General features: G+C 38.9%; 1 protein-coding gene across 1 annotated transcript; it reads right to left on the bottom strand.

The window, feature by feature from the left end:
• Positions 1-139: 139 nt before the first annotated feature.
• Positions 140-27,450, bottom strand: nup93 (nucleoporin 93). Its single transcript, XM_048168699.1, is given in 23 exon segments — positions 140-373; positions 549-677; positions 919-1,002; positions 1,090-1,207; positions 2,557-2,675; positions 2,756-2,872; positions 3,129-3,173; positions 3,273-3,345; positions 3,827-3,953; positions 4,032-4,223; positions 6,140-6,233; positions 6,405-6,570; positions 6,783-6,940; positions 7,190-7,322; positions 8,476-8,615; positions 8,731-8,745; positions 8,748-8,822; positions 9,703-9,777; positions 11,514-11,642; positions 13,313-13,375; positions 26,330-26,447; positions 26,545-26,729; positions 27,298-27,450. Coding segments are annotated over 22 exon segments (2,460 nt in total). The 5' UTR covers positions 26,724-26,729; positions 27,298-27,450; the 3' UTR covers positions 140-262.
• Positions 27,451-27,787: the final 337 nt, after the last annotated feature.

The raw sequence follows: 27,787 nt of genomic DNA, 5'->3' as shown, positions 1-27,787 counted from the left end.
CTATGGGTTTTAAAACAATAGATTTGTGCAACTGAGAGGTAAAACTAAAACAAACAGAAAATGCAGGACAAAACAATAACGTCACATCAAATTAAAAAAAATGAGGTTTATGGTAAAATAAATTAAATTGAAACAAAACTGAACTGAATTTTTTTTTTTATTATTTCAAATCATGGAAAAAAATACAAATATAAGTTGACAAAATAATGATGGAATGAGGACAATGAAGGAGAGTTTCTGGAGAAGGGTGGGGTGGGATATTTCAGTTCATTAGGACCTCCATCTGAACCAGTCTGGCATTGGTATCTCCAGCCATCCGATACGGAATCATTCCGGCAAATGTGATCAGAGCCCGGGCTTGACTGCGCAGCAGCTATTGGGAAAGTAGACAAATACAAATGCATGACAAACAGTTGGTGGTCAGACACACACACTTGAGAAGAGCTAATCAGGATTAACATGTATTGTCACAGTGTGTGTCCAATGTCCAGAGAAAAATAATTAGTTTTATAGTTGAATAAGCAACTATCTTAGAGAATACATCTAACCGTGTCTCTGTCCTCTAGGGTACGCTGTGGTCTTCCCGGTGTGCCTGCTGCAGCCCCCTTTAGACGCTTGTATTGCGTGAACAGGATATTCATCGTGGCCAGAAGAACCTCTGACAAATTATGTCTGACCTGGAAAGATTAGGACATAATGGAGAGAACGTCATGTGAATTAAGGTCTCCATTCTGGCCATTAAAAAAAAACCTAGAACATTTTTCAAAATTATAGACTAGATTTTGGTCAGCTCAACCAAAAAGGGAATATTTAAAAAGACATACGAACATCTTGTTAATTTGGGGTCACCTGGAACGGCACAACAATTTGAAATAACAGCAAGTGAGTAATTTATGCTAATGCTTTAAGATCTCTTACCTCATCACTGAAGTTTCTGAAGGCTGCAACCCGCTCCTCAACACTGTCCTGACTTAAGGGAACCAACTTTAGCCTTTCAATCACCTGACACAGAATGGCACAAAAATATAGATTAGACAGATGCCTAGCAGCATGGGCCAAAGGTCAGCAGGGGTCCTATAGGTGAATTACATCGTAGGCTCGGTCTATGTGGCCGGCGTGGTACTCATCAAAGAACGTCATGAGGTCCAGAAGCAGATAGAAGGTGCTGTCCACAGACTTCTCCCCAGCTATACCATTGGTACGGTACCTGTGCACAAACAAATAAAAGATATTAAATGGTGTTCACTGAAACAAACTACAAGACCATATACCCATGATGCAATAATTAGATGGGAGGCTGATAATGACAGCCTGTTTCTACCTCAGAGTAAAAATAAAGTAATTGTGAGATGACATTTAAGAAATAAAGTCACACTGAGAGAAATAAAGTTGCAATTGGGAGAAATGAAGTCACAAATGGGAGATAAAATAATTGTGAGTAATAAGGTCTCACTGAAATAAGACGTAAAGTTGCAATTGCGAGATATAAGGTCACAACTGGCAGATAGTCACAAGTACAAAGAACAAAGTCACATTGTGAGATATAAAGTCACAATTGGGAGAAATACAATCATAATTGCAAGATATAAAGTCACACTAAAATAAGAAATAATGTCACAATTGCAAGATATAAGGTCACAATTGGCAGAGATAGTCACAATTACAAGAAACAATTAAATTACAAGTCCCACACTCTAAAACGGATTTCACGGGACCTGTTACCACATATGGTTGCAAGTTAAAAATTCTTTTAAGTTGCAAACATTATTTTGTAGAGTTCTGTTGACATAATAATGTTGATCATTACAACAACTTAATATCGTCTGTAATTTGAACTCAAATTTCTGCATTATTTGGCTTTTTTTTAAGAAATCAGGTTGTAGTAACTTAATGAAATTGTCTTGATAACTTCAGAAATTAGGCAGTGGATTTCGAGTTCCCAGCATGCTTTGCATAGGACTGGATAAGGAGAATAAATGTTGAAATTAAGTGTTAGTTTATTTGTTTTTAGTGAAGGGAAAGACCTGTTAGTGTTTCATGCTGTTATGTTTGACATTTAAAAGAGTTTCTGTAATAATGAAGTTTTTGTGGTTACCATTGTTCTAAAGAGTAGATACATGAGGGTAAACACTACTGACTCTATAAGCAATGACTGTGACAAAAATATCTTACTTGTTCATTAAATATCCATATTAAATAAGTTGTGCTAGCATGTGGTATGATAGCTGTTGATCTGAACTGAAATAGATAAGATTAATTGGTTCCAGGGCTACAACTCTGGTAGTTGGAGAGACTTAATGTTTTTTTTGAGTAATCAACTTAAAAATTTGTGTTTATGCTACAAATAATTAAGTTCCTTTAACTCAACCGTAGCATTGTTGGCTGAACGTAAATTCACTCAAAAAAATTGATGCAAACTATCGCCATGAGCCAACACATTCTTTTTTAAAGTGCACTGTGAGATATTAAGTTGCAATAATGAGAAATAAAGATGCAATTGTTTGATATAAATTAACATTTTTTTTAGTTTCCATAGTCTATGAATGAAATATTTACCTTTCAGCAATAGCCACTGCCATGTTTTTGAGTCGTTCTTTGTTGGACTGGGGCTCGCTGACTTGAGCGATAACTGGACTGAGCAGTTTGTTCATTAGCTCCAGAACCTTATCAGCATTCTGATGCAGGAAAGAGATGTTTTAGGAACAAAATCATCACTGGACTAATAAACGCAATGGCACATCACAGCTTATCTTACCTTGGCTAACTCGTACAGTTTCACGGCCTCCTCAAACAATCCCTTGTTCTCGGCCTCCGAGGCTACCTTGGTAATGATGGCCCGAGTGTCTCCGGCAAACTTGTCAATCACGCCGGGCTGAAGGGATTCAAACAAACGCTGCTTAGAGCGGAGGACTTTGAATGCACAATGGTGCTTTCAAAACGGCTTTGAGCATGAAAGGCCAGACTGTGTTGTAAAGGCCTCTGAGACAATAGCACATTCTGCACAACCCTGCACAGCTGAATGAACCAAATAAAGAGCAAGCGTGTGCACAATGAGTTACCGAGAAAGAACAGTGGCACGTTCGCTGTCTGCTAATCAGGTGATATAACAACAAAAGCCTCCATCATACCTTTCTGCTTCCATCTTTTTCGAGCCTTCCAAGAAGCATATCAAACTACAGGAAGAGAGTTAAGAATTGACAGAAATTATGTAATGATAACAGCAATTAGTATGCAGAAACTCTTCCTCCAATGAGCTCGCGCTCGTTTCTTACCTCCCGACTCTCGATGACTAGCTCGCTGACACAGCGCATGAACATGTTTTCTCCTTGACTGTCCTTCTCATTCCTGTGTCCAAACAGAGAACAGTGATCGTGAGATTTCACTCAGTGCGGTACAGCAATTATGACGAAAGCACTTTGGCCCGCGAAGGAACGTGTTCGCTTTGTGATACGCAGAGATAAAAGACCTTTAGAAGATCAACTGTTTCCGGTGGCTGTGAGGTCTCTTAAAACAATGGGGCAAGTTAGCATCAAATTCACAGTGTGCATGGAACAGGTTTAATTATTCATGGATCATTCGTGGAAGGTTCTGAGTTATTCATGACACATTAATCTCTTCTCAGAGAGGGATTTCCGCTCAGAATTCAGAGAAAAAGACATGACTTATAGTTCAGCCACTCATCAAACAGGAAACAAGATGATTTCAGAACAGGTTTAGTATATTGAAGCATAGATTTGCCGTTCAACCTGACTAATTTGAGATCAGCTTTTTCAGTATGTTACCCTAGATGACCTGATAGCATCAGCTGGGGTTAGATGACCATTACCGGAGGAAGTAGAAGTACTGTAGTGCCTCTCGTGGATCGGTGGACTCAAACTTGCGGGTGTAGAGCATAAGCAGCCTGATGAAGTTCAGCCTTCGCACCATTGGAGGATCTCCAGCCTCTTGGCTCACTGAAGAGAGACCAGAAACCTCCTTAGAACAGAAACCAGATACGATTTTTGAGTTGTCATTCAATGATCGCAACTTACAGAGTTGTGCGCTCTGGCCTGATGATTTGAGCAGCAGTTTGAGCTCGTACAGCACCAGAGCTACGTGAACGGCATGGCTGCGCAGACGCTCCACTCGGAAAAGGAACGCTATGGCCGCCTCAAACTGTGCAGTCAGGAAAAGCACCTGGAAGTACAGGAACGGCTGGTGGCTGGCTGAGAAATGGGATTCACCTGCAGAAAACAATTCAAATAATGCCACACACCTTCATGAACACATTCATGAGTGTTTGGAATAATCCAAAACCACTTACAGAACAATATAAACCACATATTGGGAATGTGCACATGCAGCCAATAAGGATTTGTAACTTAAGGAATTTGAATGCTTCTTTAAGCGAGTAATAGGTTCCACACAAATCTTCCTCAGCTGTGAAGTGCTTACATAGGCTGTTTCATTTCCATTTGCATGAGTTGAAATAATCCCCTCTTATTTAAATTGCCATTAAAACTGACGTCTTAAAGCGGCACTGAAAAGACCTGCTGTGACTTTGCATGGAGCGTAGTGGCAGCGCAGCTGGGAGTGAAGGAGTCTTATCAGCAATAGAGGGAGTCTTTAATGTGGTGTACTGCAGGAGCGCTGGCGAGATAAGACTGACTCATCAGGCAGGTGGAAGAAACTAAGCGGATGCCTTTTTAAAACTGGGCGAGGAGAAGTTTAAGCCATGAGAAAACAGCACAATGGCATACACTTTTATCTGGGCTAGGCACACTGGCAGAGACTGAATAGGGGGGTTTTGCATACTGACTAACTTCCTAGTCTTTCAAATGCCCAATTAAATCTCTTCCTTTAGGACTGGAGTGAATCTAAAGATAAGTGGGTTGATTTATTGGCTTTATGGAATAATTTGACCTGAGGTTTGCACATTGAGAGAGGCCACTTGATTTAGAGTTGAGATCTCTCTCTCCCAATGCATTAAGACATACTGCCAACATATTGCCTGCATTTTGTAACTGTGATATTATAAACTAGTGTAGTCTGATTAATCAAGTTCAACAGAAATTGTAAGGATCTCCTTGAGTCACTGACAATTTTTTTTTATCAAATTTTTATCAACCTGATACCAATTTTCATAATGCTTTTTCTTTGAATCTGATGGTATCTAGTTGAAACTTGTCTGTCACAGAACAGCTTACAATCTAAGGCTACGTTCAGACCATTTGTGTATCCCATTGGAATCAGATCTAAAATTACCGACATCCACCCCGTGTATCACAACTCTTCAGATCTGATTTGTCTGTCCATGCCGCTTTTTCGTTGTCTGGAATATCTGCATTGGTTTCTATGGCAATGATGTTGCGTTGGTAGGCATACGCCAAAAACAACAACAACCGCAACATGGAGGAGTTTGCAATACAGATGTTGTCTTCCTTACAACATGACAATGTGTATCCGCCATGCTAGACTACTGCATCTTATGAGGCAGCAGCAGAAACGTGGGAGGCTGCATGCGTGGGTTTATTAAGCCCTGACGTCTCCGTCATATTGTCATTTTCTGCTGGTCTGGCACTTTGCAACAACACAACCTTGTTTCTGCAGCGACTTTCAGCATGTTTCCAATAACAACGTCTGATGTTTACATTTTACGTGGCATGAGAAAGTCACATAAACCACGTGAAATCCAATCAGAGCGGTCAGAACAGAAACGGATTTCCAGAAATGCAATTTGAATAGGATTTCAAACCACATATGAATGTAGCTTCATGTGATTTCTTGCTGTTCACACGTGCTAAATCTGATGGGATTTTAATCAGATGTGTACAAAAATCGGATTTGGGCTGTGAGTCTGAACGTAGCCTAAGAGACAAAATTTTTCTTATAACTCAGTTTTGACTGGCATAATATGAATAATTATCAATTTTAAATAAATATTGTAAAATGTTCCAATTAAGAAAATGTATATATACACATACACTATACTATTATATACAATATATGGTTTATTATTATATATTTAAATGTAATATTTGAATACATATAATTATATATATAATACATATAACTGACCTATTATAGTGCATAATATTAACATCACAGTTGGTATTAAAAAAACATTCATGGTGTACATAATGGTGACAACAGGTCTCACCGTAGTCCTCCAGTAGCTGTTTCTGAAGTTGGGCGAGAGTCATTCTGTCCTGAGGAGAACTGCTACCGTCCTCATCAAAACACACTTGATTCAGCTGGTAAGGACACAGAACACGGCTCAAAACAATCAAAAGGATTTCAGTGCTAAAACTCAGTCATTCGGCAAACACCGAGATGAACTGGGCAACTAAACTCATCACTAAAAATGTCAGCTATAACGTACACTATGATATACGATTAAGTCTATATCTGTAACTATATCTAACCTTGAGCCAGAGGTAGTCCTCTGTCTTATCGGCCACCTCTCCATGATTGTCGGCGATGTCGCATTTGCCGATGAGGCAGTAGACCGCACGCTTGTAGGGGTCGGCGCTGTTCCTCAGCACACGTCGGTAATGAAGTCGTAGTTTATTCTCTGTGGCTGGAGACAAACTGAGAAGAACAATGCATTTGAGAAAATGCATACTGAACCATAAAACAGATTTACTGAATTATTCAGTTTTAAGATAAACTTATGCATGAGATACAAAAAGGGAGCAAGCTGGGTCAAGCGTACCAGAGACAAGTAGCTACCAAAAGCAGAGGAGAAATAGTTCTCTTAGGATGTGATCTAGTTTTTGGGCTTTGCGTATGTGTGTTCTCACCGTCGGTCGGGGCTGTTCATGTATTCCTGAAACCAGATCTTAAAGTCTCCCAGCTGATGCTGTGCCCTGTTCACCACCTGCATGGCGGCAGACAGGTCTCCGCAACGGAGGCAGAAATAGATCAGAGCCCACACTGGATGCCCCTCCACCTCGCCGTCCTGTTACACACGTGCACACACAGCAAGGTTTATCCTCGGGTCACACTGCGTCCATTTACCCCCTTTTTACTTTTAAGTCTGAAATAAGCTGCTTATTGGCCCATGCAGGGAGAATCCACTGCTGTTATCTAAACTACATAAAGCCACACTCAGTGCAGTTCACTCGAGAGTATCTGCAGTGATTGCGTCTAGTCTGTATGATGTAGTGCTGCCTGTGCTGTGTGGTGCGGACACGTTTTGCTGCAGTACCTGCATGCCTGGCAGCGGGGTCGGCAGCTTGATGTTTAGGAAGCTGCATACGAGCTGATAAGTGCCAGGTATTCCGCCCAACTGTGCCTGGTGCAGATTCCCAAACACAGTGACCATAGTGTAATTTTTATAGCTGCAGAAGAGAGATACAAGCAGTCCGTTGGATAAGGTACATACTGGGTTCATAAACTTTTTGAACAGTGAATTTACATGATATACCCTTTCAGAGATAATTAAATAGTATTTTTTTAAAAATAAATAATTGCATTTTTTTTTATCATTTTGATTCAGAATGGTTCACTAATGAATAATTCAGACTGATTTGTAAAGCTGTTTAACTGACTCATTGAAAAGAATTGACTCAAAAGAATGATTGGTTCACAAACTGAAATCTTTATGGTCTGTAAGCACATTTTGTCCTACATAAGAGCAAAATCAAGCCGATGAAATATTTTACAGCATAAAATCAATGTTCACATCCATGAAATTACTTTTTGCATTAATTTCCATGAATTTTCAAGTGCTGGAAAATGTGGGGGAGAAATCCCTGATATTTCCAGGTTTTCAATAACCATGGGAACCGTGAACATACATTACCATTGAAAAGTTTGGGGTTTTGGCAAGAAATTACTTCTTTTATTCAGCGAGGATGCATTAAATTGATCAAAAGTAACAGCAAAGGCATTCATAATGTTACAAAATATTTCTATTCCAAATATATTCTTATAAATTTCTATTTATCAAAGAATCCTGACAAAAATGCATCACAGTTTCCACTAAAATATTAAAAGGCACAACTGTTTTCAACAATGATATTAATAATAAATATTTAATGAGAACCAAATCATATTAGAGCATATTAAAATGATTCCCGAAGGATCATGTGACACTGAAGACTGGAGTAATGGCTGCTAAGAATTCAGCTTTGCCATCACAGGAATAAATTCCATTAAAAAATATATATAAAAATAAAAAATCATTATTAAATTTAATTTTTAAATTATTAAAAAGAATGTAGCCGTATTGAAAATTTCAGAGTAAACTATACAATTGCACACTGAAGCTTTATTGTTTCTTTTTTTATTAAATCTTTCATAAATAGATTCATTTATTAATAATAATAATTCAAATAATAATTAAATAATGAAAAATCTCAAATACTGACAATCATATCTATAACATTTTTTTTTCCCCTACTGGTAATTTCAATATTCCTACATAAAATTTGAAATTTTGTCAACATTATCTCTCTAAACAAAGAGCCAGCAGCATTTCATTTCTTTCACCTGTTCTCCAGAAACTGTAGAGCTTGTCTGACGAAGGCCATCTGCATGTCCACAGACACTCGACTCTTCAGCGTGTCTTTTGCCGGCACTAACAGAACGTCTGTCATCTGCTTCACCATGAGCCACATGTCTGAAACGTTCTACAAACACATGCACAAACAACTTGACTATTAAAGCAATCGTGTCCCTAAATTACTGAGAAGAAAAGCACGGTTAGGAGACACACACGCTGAAGCCAGGCTGAATGTGATATACCTTATCATCCAGCTCTCGGCCACTGAGGCACAGAGATCTCCCAGGTTGGGCTGAAGATGCCCATTTACTATCTTCTCATTGAAGATGTAGATCTAAACGAAAGAGGAAAAAATGCAAATTGAGAATGAAGGTCAAAGACTGATTGCTGTCTATGGCCAAGCTCTGGACAGCTGGATCCGCTATGATCTGGAGGTGAAATGAAGGATGATGAAAAACAAAATAAACAGGATAAAAATGTTTAGAAGGTCTTCAAAAAATAGAGCAAGGACCAGAAAAATGACTCCGCAGGCGATGTGGCGACACATGATTAGAGAAAAAAAAAAGACAAAGGAAAAAGAAGAGAGATCTGATAATAAAAAGGAGAACAAAGGAGAAGAGAGTGAGAGACGTCCCTCCCCTTTATGGATAGATTGGGAGCTTACCCATCATGCTGCTTTCCAGCCAATCAATCTTATCGATCAATCGAGCTAGGCTCGCAAAACACAACACATTTATTCTTGTGTCTAGATGACTAGCTGAGAGAAAAGCTAAGCTTAACTAAATGACAGGGTACTTCAGTAACTATGAGCCACTTGTTTATTTTTAATATGTCATGACTATATGATTTATAAGTGACCATATTGCTGTCAGCCAGTTTTCTCTGTGTGATGTTTCAAAAGTACAGGAGAGTTATCATTTCTACTGTAAATTATAATGTTTAGATAAATGATTTCATGCATGTATAATTCTACGCTAAAGCTTTAATACATTTTTAATAAAAAAAAAGATTTTTTTATAATACGTATTAAATTATTTCTTAAATATTTGTATATTTTTTTTTAAATTTTATATACATACAAAATAAGTCAAATAAAAATTGCTAAATTTAAATCAAATTATTTATCATTTATAGATATATATTTTAAATTATGTATTTTTTCATTTTTTATTCATCATTATATTTATGTTGTATATGTATGGCTTTCTACAAACCTGTCGGCTGTAGGCAACTTCTACACTGTCCAGTGCACTGCGTCCTGGAACTGCGACCTCACTCACGAAACTGGGCTGTGGGGCACATAGCAACAGTCGTTAAGGCATAAACAAGGATGTCTACACAACAAGACAGTATTAATATTCACTACATGTGTAGGTGTGCATATGTGCGCCTCTAAAAGCGTGGGTTTGACAAGTACACAAGCTGCGTTTATCTCGGAGAGTTGTTTTAATCTAAATGCAGCGACCAATGTAGCGTGAAGCTATTGTTAAGAACATAACTCACGCTTGAGCGCACACAACTCAGTACTGTGAATATACAAAGAGAGAGAGAGAGACACACAGGAAAAACCTTAAATTTTGCATATGGACATGAATGTATCCGTCCCGTCCTAAAGAAAAACGTCACATTTACAAAGATTTGACATAGATATAGCATATGGTGCTTTAATTGAAATTATTTTCAAAAACACTCACTCTCACACACACCACACACACACACACACACACACACACACACACACACACACACTCACACTCCCCAATAGCAAATTCCATGAACAGCCTGGCAAGAAAGCCACTGAGGCGTTGTAGTTTGTGTGACTATCTAGCAGGGAGGGGGCGACTCAGGCTGGTGGTACAAGGAAGAGTGAGCTCCTGGCATAGGAAGAGAACAGCAGGTCACACATGGAAAATTTAACTGCTGTTTAATAATTAAAGCAGCAGGACAGCAGTCAAAAATCTCCTAGAGCAAAATACACAATATACACACAAACACAACATTCTTCTCGGATTCTTTATAGGACAATAAAAGGAATGACAAAAGCATTATCTGAGCATATTCTTCTCAAAAGACTGCCATTATTTGCCGTAGACAGACTATTGTTATACTTGAGGACATAAAAGTGAAACATGCATTATTGGTATACATTATTCAGAAGAGGAGTTCTTGTCATCTTTAATGTTTTCTACACCCTTCCTTCTTGCTCACCTCTCCATTTTGTGGCAGTGAAGATGTGAGCAGTGCTGCCAAAAGAGCCTTAATTTATGAAAAACAGCCAGTGTCATCCCATCTTATTGTCACATGACATGAATGGCTTTTTTTCTCTTGTTTGCTGAGAGCATATGTACTCTCTATATGTGAAATATAAAACTAAATGTATACACACACATATTAATATATCCACAGCATACAAGAAATAAAAAAAAAACATTTATTGATTGGAAATTAATAATGTTATATAAAATAAAATATTATATAAATTATATTTTATATAAATAAATCTCTCACTCTATATACAGTTTTTATTTATATTAAATATAAATATTTACTATAGTTTATGCTAATATGCACAGCATAAAAGAGGGGGAAAAAATGTTTTTATTAATTGGAAATTTTTGCAATTCCATTATTTCAGCTTTAAGGCCGATTTGATAGAGTCTTTACGTAACGATTTGTCATCTTTAAAGACAATCAGGTCTAAATGTCCTTGCCTGAAAAGAACTACAAGAAAAGCTCTTGCCAGATAAGATATCACCAACACCCAGATCCAGGCCAAACGTAGCCACAGGCTGGCCGTATCACGGCAACAGATCTGAACAAGCTCCTTAGATGCTAAATAAGAAAATTTGTGCTTCACGGGCACGTCACAAATGACGTGAGGCGAGTGTGTGCTATTATAAATATATTTATATTATATATATATATATATATATATATATATATATATATATATAAATACAAAGCAGTTATATCATATCTGTCCTGAGTGTGTATTGTGTTTTATGTGGTATGTTGTTCCTCAGACCTCCACTTCCTGGCTGAAGTCCAGTGCATCCTCTCCAGCTCCCAGCAGGGTGTGCAAAACTCTCTGCTTCACCTGCTCCCACTGCACCAACATAGAGTCTCTGTGGTACTCCTCCGCCAACAGAAACGTCTGCAAGAAGGACAGAACAAATCACATGAAAAACAGACAGACTACATATGATGATAGAGAGTAAAACAAGTGAAACTACAAAGTCTTCAGTGAATATATAGGTTACCCAACATGTGACACATTAAAAATAGCTAGCGGAGTAAGAAGGGAGCAGCCTGGATCTGGGAAGCATGCTGTGCACAATAAGCGCTAACGGGCACCACTATCTTCACCCCTCCCCCAATCCCACCTCCGAGGGACAAGGAACGAGAGCTGGGCCTGGGGAGACTCAAACTGGGTCTGGCCCGCTAAAGCCTGGATGCGTGGAGGCCTCGCTAATGGAACTGTGCCGCTATCTGGGTCTGTCTTCACGCCTACTACCGATTTAGCCCGTACCCTGATTGAATCCAAAGACCTTTCGTCTATTTTTCTCAGTCCCGGCGGATCGACGTGTGATAATTGCAAGCGTTCTAATTAAAAAGGCTTCTGAACTCTGGAGGAAGAGATTTTGGAATCGAGCTTAATGATGGAGGGAGTGAGATAATATCAGTACAACGTGCAGAAGTTAATGCGAATGAGGTAAAATTCAGAGAGGAAAAGACGCATAGGGGCTTTTTGTTTTAGGGTGGGAAACAATAGCGTATGGCCTTATAAGCACTTCAGGAACTAACTGTTCTCCAGACGATTTTGCTGGGTCAAAAAAGCCATTAATCATCCTGCAGTTTACTTCATTCTCACTTGGGGTCCAAAATTAACACTTCAAAAAAAAAAAAAATTGGCTTTGGAGAGTAGTGTGAACAAATTACTTGCCAGTTGGATGGTAACTGGTTTATGTTGAATTTTAAGAACTATTGTCTGACACTTGCTGATGTAAGTGACGTGCAAGATTCAAATCAAAAACGTATAAATGGTCTGCTAAAGAAAACTTCAGAATTCAGGAAGTCTAATTTTTGCCCAGCTCTCCATGCGGCAACAAATATGTGGAATATTCCTCCCATTGAACCACAAAAATAAGAATATGAGGAACGAAATCAAGATGAATTGTCAAGTTTTTCCTGACAGGTGCCATTATAGATATGTCACAAATATGACAACTAAAAAACAACTCACTCATTTTTCAATTAAATATAAACAATTGTATAATAGTCAGCAAAAATTGTGTGAAAAAAGTTGATTTTGACCCTGTCCGTGATGGACATAAATTTTACTTTAGTGCTTAAGGATCCAAAAATTTCACCAGAGACATTTTGTCACACACAGGTCATCTGGGTCGTTGGGTAACACCTCTTCTTTGGTGAGCAAATTATCCTGTCTGTCTCTTTGCTGACATTCCTCCTCCTGAGAGGTTTGATGACTAGACCGAGAGGATAGATAGATATTGACCCGAGCTCTCTGCTGCTGAGAGATGGATACCGTAATAACAGCTGAAAGGGCCTGTTTTTACCTCGCTGAGAGTGGCTGAAGAGGCAATAAGGGGAAAAAGGGATTTGAACTGAAACAGAAAGAGTGACCCACGGAAGGAGACGGTTTTAAAGGAGCTGTCAGATGAATTGTGCAAGATTCTAAATGTCTGGACAATACAGGATGTAGTAACACTGAAGTTCTCTACAATGGACAAAAAGACATAATTTGATCGACTAAGCAAATAAATGGATGTAAAAGGATATAGAGAGGTAAAGGAAGACACTCACCCTGCGGCGCGATTCCTCGATGGCTGACAGCAGTGCATTGTCTCTCTCGTTCTTCAGAAAGCCCTGGAACAAGAGACACGGCATGGAGGTTAAACGTACTGCAACCTACTTTCCCCTTTTCTGCATGCAGAGCACACGCCCTCTCTCCCTTTCTCTCTCATTCCCTCCATACTTCCTCTAAGACGCAAGCGCCACAGGCCAGAGATGGAGAATTGGCATCATTATCGAAATAACTGCTAAAAATGTGCTTAGAATCGACCCTCTGCGAGATCGCTCGCCCAAAATGGCGGCTCTCGACTGGTCAGAGCTGGTTCAGCAAAGCTTTGGTTCAATACGTTCTCCAGTGTACTAAAAGTACTGTGCATTTAAGACACCCCACATTCATGCAAACACAATTCTACACACAGAAGTTCACGGACGGGTTTGGAAAACGTGGTTCAAGCGGTTTGGTTTCTACGCATCTAGACTTTATGGACCAAAACCAGAGAAAAGCCCGATTTGAATGTTCCCCACTGCAAATCATTAAGCTAACAGCTGCTTATAGCTAATTACGGGCCATCATCATCTAAAACGTCATCTTTGTGTGATCACAGATGGAAAACGCACACATCAGTAGCCTCCACGGATACACAAGCTACGTTTTCTGACTAGATGACAAGTGTGCAGCTCGAACAACCTGTATGGTTGCACTAAGAGCTCTCGTTTTTGATGTACAGCTGGGTAACAAACACTCACACACACACACCCGCATTCATTTTGATTAAACACAGAAGAGAAAGATCCAGCAGCTGATCCTGAGGACAGAGAAGTCACTGGAATGACGTGCAACAGACACACACATTGAGTGGGGGTTGGGATAGGGAGTGGTACTGACGGAAGGGGAAGCTGGTTCTGATGGGTTTGGAGGATCATCAGACCACTAAAAAGCCAATATTGAAGGATGAAGAGAAACGTGACCTCTGAACTGGAACCTGCACTCATCGGCTTTTATTATTGTGACATGGATGGAGTTGAAAAGCATTAAGTAAATTTTCCATTGATTTTTTTTTCTGAATACGGAAATTTCATTAAAAAAAAAAAACATGCCACATAATAGTCAATGACTGTACATTGATGTCTCCTTGAATTCATCGTTAAAATTGTTCAATCACCATTCACACCCCTCTCTTATCCAAGTCTTCAGTACCGAGTTGAATCCTGACCTCCCCTCCCCCCCGGCGACTCCTCGCTTCTTTCCACCCCCCTCCGAGATCGAACGACCCCCATCACCCCATCCACACTTTGACTGACAGCTGTAAAAGAGGATTGATTTATTCTGATTTGAAGAACGCAACGTCTAAATGACACATCTGAACGAATAAGCGGAGCTAATGGATACAGAGATGGAAAGTGGGTGGGGAGTTTAAGGTGTGGGCGCAGCCAACATTTCGTACTTAGCAGCAGTATTTCTTGCTCAGTCACTGTGCCTCCAACCGCTAGCTACAGAACAGTGCCCCCTTCAGGCATCCAAGCTCTGCATCAAGTACCAAAGAGACAGTAACTGACAAAAGGAACATTTTAAATGGATGCATTTGGGTCATATCTAAACCGAGAACATGCTTACTACATACAGTGAAGAGTGACATTGCATATTGCATTTTAACCCCTATATAATCTTAAAGTTCTCAGAAGAGATCAGATGTGCAATGTGTACCAAAGATTCACGTATCTTCTCACGCACATTTTGAATCATCTGACCACGGTGAAATAAATGCGTGACTAAAGGCTGCCATTAAAGCAGCAAGACAAAGTGCAGATCACATAGGTTGAAGGGGGAGGTTATCACATCCCATACAATTAAGCGCTGAGGATTTCTGGAAAATTCAAGGCACTTCGAATATTGAGAGAGTTTGATTCAGATAAAAATGGTGCATTACAACAGCAAAAAGATGTCATTTCAATATGAAATACATACATACTCAATAATGACATAGTAATGAATGCAACATATAGACATCATACATGTTCATGATGCACACACCTTCTTGCGGATGCATTTATATTTTGATATCAGGTATAACGCAGTGCACTGATATTGACCATCACAGATTGAGACGTAAAGTGAAAATAGCAGAAGCATATATAGCAGGAAATATTACATGGATTGGCATCGAATGCAAGATTTGGACAAAAGACATGCATACATACGCTAATCAAACCCACGACAGTTGATTTAAACTAAAACACCCCCTCTATATCTACACATCCCTCTCTTTTTCTTTTCTTTCATTTACTTCTGCACAATGATGAGTGAAGGAACCCCACCCTAACCCAACCACTTCCTGTGTGACAGACAAGCCTTCATCATCATCATCCTCCTCGCCATCTTCATCATCCCTTCGGAGAAGGCGACGGTCTCATTTTCCTGGTTAAACCGACTGACCGAGGCATATGTAGTATAGCGAGTTGTCGAATGCATGTGCGTGTAGGTGATACTCACTCATGCTCTGGTTTAACCTGCTGGGAAAGTGCTGCTGGGAGGTGAAACTGTCTGGGAGCGGTGTGCCCGTCCCCTGCTCGTGCTCTCTCCATCTTCCTCGTCCTGAAGAAGCGGGCCAGTGCATTTCTGGGGCGTTTCTGACCTCCTTTACCAGAGGCCCACACTGTATCTGCCACATGCACTCTTCTTTACCTCTAAGGCGGCCCAGTGGTCTGAACCTAGATATGAGCCACGAGCAGGGTTACTGTGGGCTGCTTTATTGTCGGAGGCGGAGCGTACCAAGTCAGCTCAGAGACACGGGGGGGAATCTGAGGAGAAGTCATTATTCAACCTGATCCGCGTGCCTGTTCACCATCAGCCATCCACCCCTCCTCCTTGTCTCTCCTCCAGCATCCCTGCCAGCCTCCTCTTTCACTCTCACTCATTTCTTCCTTTTTTAAACATCTCTGCATCCTTCCTTTTTCCACTTCTGCTAGCGCAATGCAATTATGGTAATGGATCCCCCCCCCCCACACACACACTATCCTGATGGATTTCGACATCCTGTCCAGAAACTGGGCTAATAATCCTCTTAAGAGTCATGTTTAGTTAATGAACAGAGTGCACTGACCAGAGATCAGACTCCACATGTAGAGCTATTTGCACTTATCCCACACCTACCATTGTGTGCGCTTAGATAACACACTCTTGTGTGAAGGTATGGTGCAGGAAAGATGGAAGTAAGCGAAAGTGAGAGTTAAAGAAAAAGATGAGATGCATCACGCGATTCTGCACCATTTTGCTCGGGAAAAGCATCTCCTGCTTTCAGTCTGTCATTTAAGCCGTTTGCCTTTTCGTCTACAAGACATAGGCACCTAAATCGAGCATTCCTGCCTTCCTGTTCGTCTTACAGTTGTGATGTTAAAATAAAAAATTATTTTATTTAGCTTTTATAAAGGAAACACGTGGGTTACAGAAGGCTGCACGTTTGCCCACACACACAAACGCAGAAGGCGAGAGAAAGGCAGGAGACTACGCCTCATCAGCAGCATGCATTTCCTTTGTCTTCAGGCAGGCAGCTCAGCAGCCTTATGGAGCACGCACAATATACAATTTACACTCTGCCGCCACCTCGCAGGGTCGATGCACATCTGGATATTCTCTGCACAATTGTATGGATGCAATTCTGAGCATGGCACCTGCAGCATCTTTGTTTTATTCAGCAGCGGGTTTAATGCGATTCTGAACATCTTTTCAATATGAGATTGAGACGGTGGCGATACATAATGAGAATGAAGATGATGATAAATGGAAGAACAGTTACACAAGTTCGACAAAAGAAAGATATTAAATCTCATGGCCCTTAGAGTCAATCAGAGTTGTACTGAAAATGCTAAAGAGATTGTCACACACACACACACGTTCGGGCAGGGAGGGAGGTGAGGAAAGTGCCAGGCAGTAAGTGCACTTCCAGTAAGAGCAGAGCCGCACTCTGGCAGGCCCACCACAAAAATATGTCTGACAAAAAAGACGATGGAGAGTAGGGGGAGGGATAGAGACAGTGAAAAAGAGAAGGAGAGAAGAGATGAGCAGAGGAAAAGATGGGTGGGGGGTAGATGGCTTCGAACCTTCGGGAAGCAAAAACCAAGTGGATCATTACAGGACTTGATGAGTCAACAGCCAATTCTCTATGAGCATCTATAACATTCACACAGACAAGAATACGTTTATCCTTTATGGAAAGAAGTAATTGAGGACATCATCCAATTGCTATTATCAGGACATAATCTACTAAATGTCTCATGTATGTTTTTATGGGTGTGGCTATACGTACGATTGTTCGGAAATGATAAACTTCTCTAAAAATCTTTTGATTTTGAAAAACAGCCAAAATCTGTGCACTATGGTTGTTCTATGGTTAACCGTAAAAGTTAAAGTGATAGCTCACCCAAAAATGAACATTTGCTGAAAACAAATGCTCCTTACGATACATTGAGGCCTTAAGAAACAAAAAGATCGGTCTATGCAAGAAACTGAACATTATTTACAGCATTATTACCTGTAATCCACAGCCTTGGCAAACAGCCCTGAGTGCATTCACGACAGTCTAGAGCGCGAGCTACCTGTCACATTATGACGTATGTGCGGGAGCAAACTCACACGTGAGCTGAGGCTGTGTTTGTTTACAACAGAGAGGGAAGACGTGTGTTATATTGTTCATCAAAGTGGTGCTTACTTGTGCTTATCCTGAATGCCGAAACCTATATAAAAAATTAAGATTACATTTGTTTGTGCGATCTCAATCGGGAATATTGACTTAATAGTTTCCCAACGTTTGAACTCCCGTGAATATGTCATCATGCAACAGTAAGCTCGTGCTCCAAACTGTCGTGAACACACTCAGGACTGTTTGCCGAGGACAGAGGCTGTGAATTACAGATAATAACGTTGGAAATAATGTTGCACAGACCGATCATTTTACTTCAATGTATCATCAGGAACCATGGGTATTAATTTTGTTTTGCCTGCCCTGTCACCTACATCTTGAATGGACTGAGGATGAGTAAATTAACAGCAAATTTTCATTTTTGGGTGAACTATCCCTTTAAAGTCCCGGCACCCACCTCAGATTCTTATTGCTTCCAGTCTGCTCTATACATTATCCAAATAAAGTTGTAAAATGCCAAAATTAAATGATCTTATTGTTGTTTCTCCTACAGGCTACAGAAATGTCTCGTCTCTGACAGCACTGAAAATAGGAGACCATAGATTTGGATTTGGATCCCAAGTTATAGTAGCCATTCAGTAAGACATAAAGTGCCCCTTCAGTAAGACTCATAGTACCTCTTCATCGACAAAACCACAAAAGTGCTTCTTTTAACTCATATTATACTGGACATCATTTAGCATTACCATCAATAATATTGTTAAGATGCCATTTATTACAATGACTCATTTTAAAACTTAAAACAATCAATACAAGAAGCTTCCTCAATCTCAAGCACTTTGAGAAATAAGGAATATGATATTTTATATCTGAGACATGCACAGAGCAAATCTACCACTGTGCATGAGTCTTTAAATTATTTTTATAAGAGAAATTAACTGAGGGATATTTTGACATCCCAATTTTTGTGTCAAAATGTCCCTTTTATTTTAATATCAAAACAAAACTGACATCTTTCCCAAAACTGATTAAATTATTTACCAATACTCCACCACACATAACAAATGGCTCAAATGTAAATATAAAAATCAGTTGCAGCCACAGCTTTTTTTAGACTGATCAAGATAGGCCTTTAGAAAAAATCATTAAAGACTATGTTAGACAAGATCTTACATCATCTGATGATGGATGAAGCCCCAAGAAATGGCATGATAAGAGCAGTTAAGCCATCAGGCTTTAATTTATGTCACATCCACTTCAACATTCAAGAAAGTGATATATTACTTCCTGTGATTTTTTTGTAAAATACATTTAGGTCACTGATTTGCAACATTAAAATGTAAACACACAGGAAAAGTAAAAGCATTTTCCACTTATGCAGTAAAATCACTCTAGATAGACTAATTTAAACGGTTAGTTCACCCAAAAAAGTACTCGCCCTCATGTCATTCCAAACCTTTTGTTCATCTTCGGAACACAAACAGGGTTTCTACAGGTTTCATCACATCTAATTTAATGCTTTTCAATGTCAATTTATTTAAATTTAATGCCATATATATGTCGCTAAATGTCAATAGATGAAGTCATATGGCAATTAGAATATTCATTATGTCATTAAGTTGCATTCGCATTCTGCCAAGTGTCAGCCCTTTACATTTGTTTGCTTCTCTGCTGCTACCTCTTTGTGCTCACATAATGTATTTTAATACAGCCAAATTCCCAATAAAATTGTTTCATCTATATATTTTTCTGTTTTGTTGTCAGACAATATGAAATGGTGACTGAAATGCGGCCCATTAAGATTACATACAGGGCTCGACATTAAGCCTTGTCATGTGCTTGTCCTTTGGTCAAGTAAATCGGTCATTCATTGTCTGAGTAAAACAGTTGCTTGTCTGGAAAAAATAGGATTTTTTTATTTATTTTTTGGCGTAAATATAAATTTATATTTATATTTATAAAATTTCCCCCCACCCAATCCTGTATGATTCATGTAAAATGTATGATTCATCTTTTATTTTTAAAGGTCCCGTTTTTCGTGGTTTTTTGAAGCTTTGATTGTGTTTATAGTGTGCAATATAACATGTGTTCATGTTTCGCGTGTAAAAAAACACAGTATTTTTCACATAATTTACTTATCTGTATACCGCTGTTTCCACTGTCATAAAAACGGGCTGATGACTTCCTTGTTCTATGAAGTCCCTCCTTCAGAAATACGTAACGAGTTCTGATTGTGCCAGCGGTTCCTGTGTTGTGATTCGACAGCTCTGAGCGCACCGTGCCCGGAAAAGTCACGCCTCTTACCATAACGTGGAGATGCACGCGCTCAGTGTTATTGTAAACATGTCTTTAATTTTACCCTATCAATTTGAGCCGGAATCAGACCCGGTGATTGGACTGCGGGATGAAAATAACAGCGTTTCGACGACATGGCGACAAACACACTCTACAAACGCTACTCTTGTGTATTCCTGTGGGCGGAGGTTAGTCAAAAAACTGTTTTAGTGACGTCATTAAAGAAGGAAGTAGAGGGATGTAGTCCAAACTGGCCGTTCGATGTAGGCGACTTCTGTTAAATAAAATATCTCGCTTGGCATTGAACTTTGAGCTTTAAAATTTTACAGATTTTATTTATACTCTAACAACAACATTACACTAACTAAAGTTTGAAACATGGGATCACGAAGAACGGGACCTTTAAATTCTTAAATTTGCTCAATAAATTCAATTAGAATAAGACACTAAGGGCTGTTACCAATCAAATGAAATCATTTACAATAAAAAAAATTATAAGTGCATTAAATAATGGTAATTTTTTTTTGAAAATTCAAATAAGAAATGTTGGGGGAAAGTGATACTTTTACAAAATGAAACTAAACCACCAGTAGGTGGCGGCAAGTAACCGTCTTAATAAGTGAGTCATTGGGTCATTCATTCAAACGATTCATTCCAATGGCTGATTCATTCAAGAACGAGGCAGTTGTTTATGAATGAGTCATTGTCTGCGTCTCAATGTGCATTCTATCAATCCTAAATAGTATGTGACATTAGTAATATTCAATACTATTTAGGGCGGATAGTATGCACACTAGGATGTTTGACTCAACCGATTCGTTCAAAACGCTGAATCATTCAGTAGGCTAATGAAAACAAGGCTTCGCGAGCAACCTTGTAACCGTTAGTCCATTATACAGCCAATTATTATTCACTATTGATCGCCACTTACACTAAATGTAATCAAATCTGTCATTCTTGTGTTTTGGTGAAAAGTTTTTTTTTATTGACGATTTAATCAGGCTCCTTGTCCGAACGGGCAAGTAAATTTCTCTTTCACTTGCCCCTTCAAAAAATCCACTTATCCTGGACTAATTGACAAGCCTTAGTGTCGAGCTCTGATATGTTATAATCCTGATTTGTAATCGAGACATTGTCTGACAAAACATAAGATAAAGACATTTGCTGTGATTTTGGCTGTACATGTAAAATGATCACTCAGGTTAGAAGCAATAGTATCTATCGTATTTGTTCTCTGACAGAGCACACATCCTCAACTGGATGCTCTCAGTCACTCACTGAACAGAACAGACGCAGATAAAGGTGCGGCAGCGGCAGGAAAGCAGATCGCACCCTCGTGCCGCAGTACCGGGGGTCTCTGAAGATAGGTAAGGTTTCAACAATATTTGTCACAATGCGCTTTCTTGGAAAAAAGTCGTTGCTCCAGATCCAAGCCGGTAAACCGCTATCAAAAACGGCATTACGGCAATTTTGCACTGGCCGGAGGCAATTACCAAACTGGTTCCGCGTGTGTATCACACCAATGTACATATTTTGCGACAGCAAATCAGTTATTAATTATGAAGGCCATATTCAAAATAAACTGGTATTACTATTTTTCTTCAAAACTATCTAAAAAATGTAATGCCTGTAGGAATAAAATGTAATGCTTTTTAATGCCTTTTAAGGCCTTAATTTTCGCAAAATCCATTTTTAACGCTTCTTAATGCCCTGCGGATACCCTGACAAATTAAGATATTTTTGATGAAATCTGAGAGGTTTTTTTTTTTATCTCCCATAGAAAGCAACGAAATTACCACATTCAAAGTCCTGAGTAGTAGTAAAGACATTGTTAAAATAGACAACGTGACTACAGTGGTTAAACCTTCATGTTATGAAGCGACGAGAATACTTTTTGTGCACAAAAGCAAATACTGATATCAATACTGAGCCGGCGCTCAGACGTAAACACGGAAGCTCTGCACTGCATTCACTGCATCAACTGCGTAGAAGACTGACAGGGAAGAGGAAAAATTGTTGAATGAAGTCATTATTTTTGTTTTGTTTTTGTGCACAAAAAGTATTCTCGTAAAAAGTATTTAAACAATGTCTTTACTACTTCTCTGGACCTTGAATGTGGTAATTTTGTAGCTTTCTATGGTAGATAAAAAAAAAACCTCTCAGATTTCATCAAAAATATCTTAATTTGTCTTCCGAAGATGAACGAAGGTCTTGTGGGTTTGGAACAACATGAGGGTGAGTAATTAATAATAGAAATTTCATTTTTGGGTGAACTAACTCTTTAAGCTTAGTATAATGCTGTGAGGTGCAGACATGGACAAAAAAACCACAAGAAGTCTCCAACTTTAATTTCATTTGGTTTGCCAGCTCAGTGTTGACTTGACTGCTGATTTCTAGCTCTAGTGAGCTCACTAACTATAATTCACTAAACCTGTAGCGTCACAATGCGGTCACCATAAACATCACCCTTCTGTCCCTTTCTGAAGCCACATGCTCTATTTGTCTTTAGGTGCTTTGTGTACCAGAACAAATGCAAACAGGGATTGGAAATGCATAAATTTATATATCTAAATCGATTAATCCTCTGGTATCAACAGCATCCACAGGGGGGCGTAGTAACCACTGTTATGTTTCATGAAGTAATGAACATCGAGTTCAAAAACATTTTTCATTTTCACATTTGTCTTTTCATTTACAATGCTAGCTGTCAGCAAAAACACTAAACTCTTTCTTAAGCTGTAATGCTCTTGGCTGTTTAATTTCAATGTTTAATGGAGAAAAGTTTAAGAATTACACAATGCATGACTCAAATTTTGCCACGTCACGCCTCTGTCTTACTCTTACAGATGCAGCTGAATTCGATTGTAACCCACTGTTACAGCAAAGTCATGCCTTAGCAAACATATTATAATCAATTCACAACATGCACTATATAATTTCTAAAAGCTGTGCACTTAACATCCACAAATTCCCAAAACAAAATAAACAACAAGAAATGCTTGGGGTATGGTAAACGCAAGAAAAGCTGCACTAAGGAGCACTGATAATGTAAAAACCTGTTGACATGACGATAAACGCATACACATGGACTAAGACTCATTAGATCCACCCTGTCTCTCAAGCTCTCAAGGCAACAGCATAGTGCTAATTATAAATGGGCTGAGTGAGGAGATTGTTTAAATGTTTATTTGGCTTCTACTGAGGCAGTGATGCAGAATGTCTCGTCAAATTATTACCTTAAGTCAATGCCGAGTACATCACTATCAGGGAAGAGCAATAACAAAAACTAAGCACTACCGAACATTCTATTTAAAATAAATGTTGCTCTTTTGAACTTTCTATTAATCGAAGAATCCGCAAAAAATGTATCACGGTTTCCACAAAAATATTAAGCAGCACAACTATTTTAAACATTTAAAATAATAAGAAGAAATGTTTCTTAAGCACCATATCAGCATATTAGAATGGTTTCTGAAAAATCATGCGATAATGAAGTCTGGAGTAACACAAAACTGCTAGCAATAAAAATCAAACCAACTCATGCAAACAATTAGCAACAATTTTGAACTTGTTTTTTAAAATTTTCATTGTAACTGACAGTTAAATTATTTTGCTACTAGGATTTCTTATACATACATACATACACATATATATATATATATATATATATATATATATAATCTTTTACATGCATAGCAGACTGAAGCAACTTAATATAAAGGGCAAAAAATGTATCATGGTTTCCACAAAAATATTAAGCATCACTGTTTTAAACATTGATAATAAAAAAATGTTAATTAAGCAGATCAACTTAAATTCAAATTAAGCAAATCAGCTATTAGAATGATTTCTGAAGGATCATGTGACACTGAAGACTGGAGTAATGATGCTGAAAATTCAGCTTTGCCCTCAAAGGAATAAAACTTTTTATATATAATTTTTTCAATTAGAAAACAGTTTTAAACTGTAGCCTAATACTATTTAACAATATTGTTATATAATATAATGTTTGTAATATATTGTTTTTACTGATTTTTTGATCAATTAAATGCTGCCTTGGTGAGCATAAGATATTTCTAGTCCTTGAGTATGATTTCACTTTTTTAACATTAGTTAGTGTGTAATGTTGCTGCTTGAACATAAACAACATCTGCAAAATTACAATGCTCAAAGTTCAATGCAAAGGGAGAGATTTTCTTTTACAGAAATCGCTTTTTAAGGTTTACAACGAGCTTCTTCCCGGGTTAGTGACATCACAAACCCCAAAGTTTACATAAACCCTGACCCAGAGAACATGCAACAAAGGGGGTGAGGCCATGTTGGGCTGCTTTAGAGAAGAGGAAGAGTTGTTGTAATAGAGTGTTGCTGCCATGCCGTCATTTTATGCCGGACTGATTCACAAACGAGGGCCAATTGACCCTTCGCTAAGCCACGCCCGAAAACCGCCACAGGCCAATCGTGGTTTAGCAACCGTTACTAGGCGCGGGAGGTCTGTCAAGCTTTCGAATGAGGGAACATGCCGAAGCGTTGTGCTTATGGATGGTCTTAACCTGATACCCGGTATCCTAAAAGTTTGGACGGGGTGGTGGATTTTTTTCCCCTTCCCGAAACCTAAAACTCAAGGGGAGAAATGCCGGTGTTCTGACAATTTGTGCTACCCTGTCAGATTTTGCTACCTCCCATTGAAACAGTAGGCAACGTTAGCAAAATCTGAAAAAAATGCTAACGTTACCTTTCAGATTGTGCTTCCAGTGTGATATTAACGTGGTCTGTGGCTTTATTAACATCTACACCTACCCCAACATTAACCTACCCTTATAATAATGCATATACAGTAATTTTGTGTTATTTATCATGACAACAATGATGTAATATTGATGTATGCATATGCAGTAAACCCAGGTAGGACAATCTGACGGGTAGGTTAGCTAGCTAGCTAACTCAGCACATCATTGCTTGGAAATAATGACGGTTCTTTGTTCATAATGCATATATTTGAACGTACAGACTTATGTATAAGCTGTTTGATTTATAATTATTAGGTTATTTTCACAAATTTCACTTAACCTGCTGTGGATGAACAAAGCTTTTCCTCAATAAATGGTGTTTTTCCCATTTGAATGGTCAGCGTATGAGGCGGCTGCTGCTCGCGCTGGGAGCTTTAGCTTCAATTTTGATCAAATTATTTTCTAATCGGTTGCATATTATGTCGTGAATATATCCCTTGAATGCATACTCCAGTCCCTTTGTCTTGCTCTCTCAGATATTTCACCTGTTCGCCAAAAATGACTAATTATCTTCTTGAAAATGTCTGACACCGGTGCATACATACTGTAAATGACTTGCCAGACGCCAAAGCTTGACAGGCGTAGCAACAGTAACTAAGGAGGGCGGGGCTTAGCGAAGGGTCCATTCAACTCTGGATTTGCACAGAAGATTAACATGACGGCACATGGATGAGTTGAATCAACTCCACAGCAACTACATAAATTTATCCACTAACTATTCAGAAACGTCCAGTTGCATCCTAAAAGTTGTAACTTCTTCCTGAGTCTCTCCATCATGGTCCGACTCCGGTTTGAACAATGTAAGCCTGAACACCGTTACTGACAATCATAATTTTGGCTGCGTGATATTCTCCAGCTTTGTTGTTGTTGAGCAACCAAAGCACGAGCCCTCTTCTAGAAAGGGGGCCAGGAGCAGCAGCTCATTTGCATTTAAAGGGACAAAAACAGCATGTTTTTGCTCACACCCAAATACCCAAATTTGACAAGCTCTAATAAATGATCTGTGGGGTATTTTGAGCTGAAATTTCAAAGACACATTATGGGGACACCAGAGACTATATTACATCTTGTAAAAGGGGCATTAAAGGTCCCCTTTAAAAATCTTACCGAGCCAAAACTTTAGAACTATAAGTATATCAGTTCTTTTAAACGGTAGTGTCCATCCAGAAAATTAGTGCACTTCGATACCAACAAATGCAACAGTAGCTAAACATTACACCACTGTATCTGAAGGGATGCAATGGGGAGGTGTAAAGTAACAAAAAGCAACTAGGAATACAACCTCCCACCCAAACAAAACACATACTAACCTGAATATCAGTGTCCTTGACTGGCTCAAGAGGCTCAAATGTAGTGGCTGCACTGAGACTCTCAAGACGCTGGGAGATATGGAAGATATCAAGACCCCGAGAGCCCAGGAGGATGGAGCTGAAGTAAAAAAATAAAATAAAAAAAAAGACACCATTGTAAAAATGCATCTAAAATTCATGCCAATTCATATGAACGAGTCAAACTGAAAACTCACGCTTTTACGTCAGCTGTGTCTTGAGAGGTTCTGGTGAGAGTGCGGGAACGTAGTCGCTCTCCTGCCTGCTGGATCTCCTGTAGGTTTCGCTCAACGTGGGGCAACTCGGACACGGCCTCAGTCTCTGCCGCAAGCTGTTCTGCCTGCTGCAGGAGTTCCCCGAAGCCCTCAGTATCCATATCCACCTGATAGCAAAACAAGACTACTAAGTCTATGTGACATGGTAATATGCACATCATTTGTATTCAATATATCAGTTACCAAAGTAACAGCAAATTACCAGATACAACAGTTCTTGCCATTACTATAAAGCTGAAACTTTTTACAGTGATAATCATAACCCTGCAGTTAGAAAGAGATTCAAAGTTAATTGATTATGATTTTACAGTAACTGTGAGAACTTTGCTAATAATATATCTCATTATCATGATTACTTAGGGAAGTCAGTGACATGATATTCATGATTACATACTTTCACATGTATTAATTTAGCAGACTATTAACTGGGATATAGATAGATAGATAGATAGATAGATAGATAGATAGATAACAATATTAGTACACTGAATGAACGTCATGGTTGTTTAGCTTGTAAAATAATAGTAGTCCATACAAATGACTGCCACTTGCTAGCAAGCTAACTTGACATGAGGTGCTGTCGGTAAACGTATTTCAAACAGACACCTGTCAAATGCGGCAACAATTAACAAGCTATTAAATAGTTAATTAGTTAATGCACATGTAATAACCCACCTCGCTGAATGTGAATCCTTACAGCGGCTATAATAGGATGATTTCACTTTAGCCGCTATGCTAAACACATCCCCTCGTGAACTCCCGGGTTCCTGTGAGAGCGAGCGCTGATTGGTTCAAACCGTTTTTCCCAAAAGCACCCGCGAATACAGCCTAGACAGAACTTTATTCAGATGTTTCTGTTGACAACACGAGTTTATAACAGCGAGCTCCAGTCGGACACAATTTCTGCAAAATTACATGGAAATATATTTGACTGAAACCTGACCGTGATGATACAGCGCTGTGTCCGATATAACTTGATATTTGATGGTAGGCCTGTATGATGTCTAAAAATCACAGTAGTACAATTGTACAATAATATTATTTGAAAAAGAACAAAAAAGGTAACTAGCTGCACACTGAATCCAATGAAGATTGTAAAAGTCTAGAAAAACATGATTCTGAGCGCAAAAATCTTTTCTGGTCTACAATAATATTTAAATATGTA

This window comes from Megalobrama amblycephala, linkage group LG19 (genome assembly GCF_018812025.1).
Source record: "Megalobrama amblycephala isolate DHTTF-2021 linkage group LG19, ASM1881202v1, whole genome shotgun sequence".
In the NCBI taxonomy this organism is placed as follows: domain Eukaryota; kingdom Metazoa; phylum Chordata; class Actinopteri; order Cypriniformes; family Xenocyprididae; genus Megalobrama; species Megalobrama amblycephala.
This window is presented reverse-complemented; position numbering and strand designations above follow the sequence as displayed.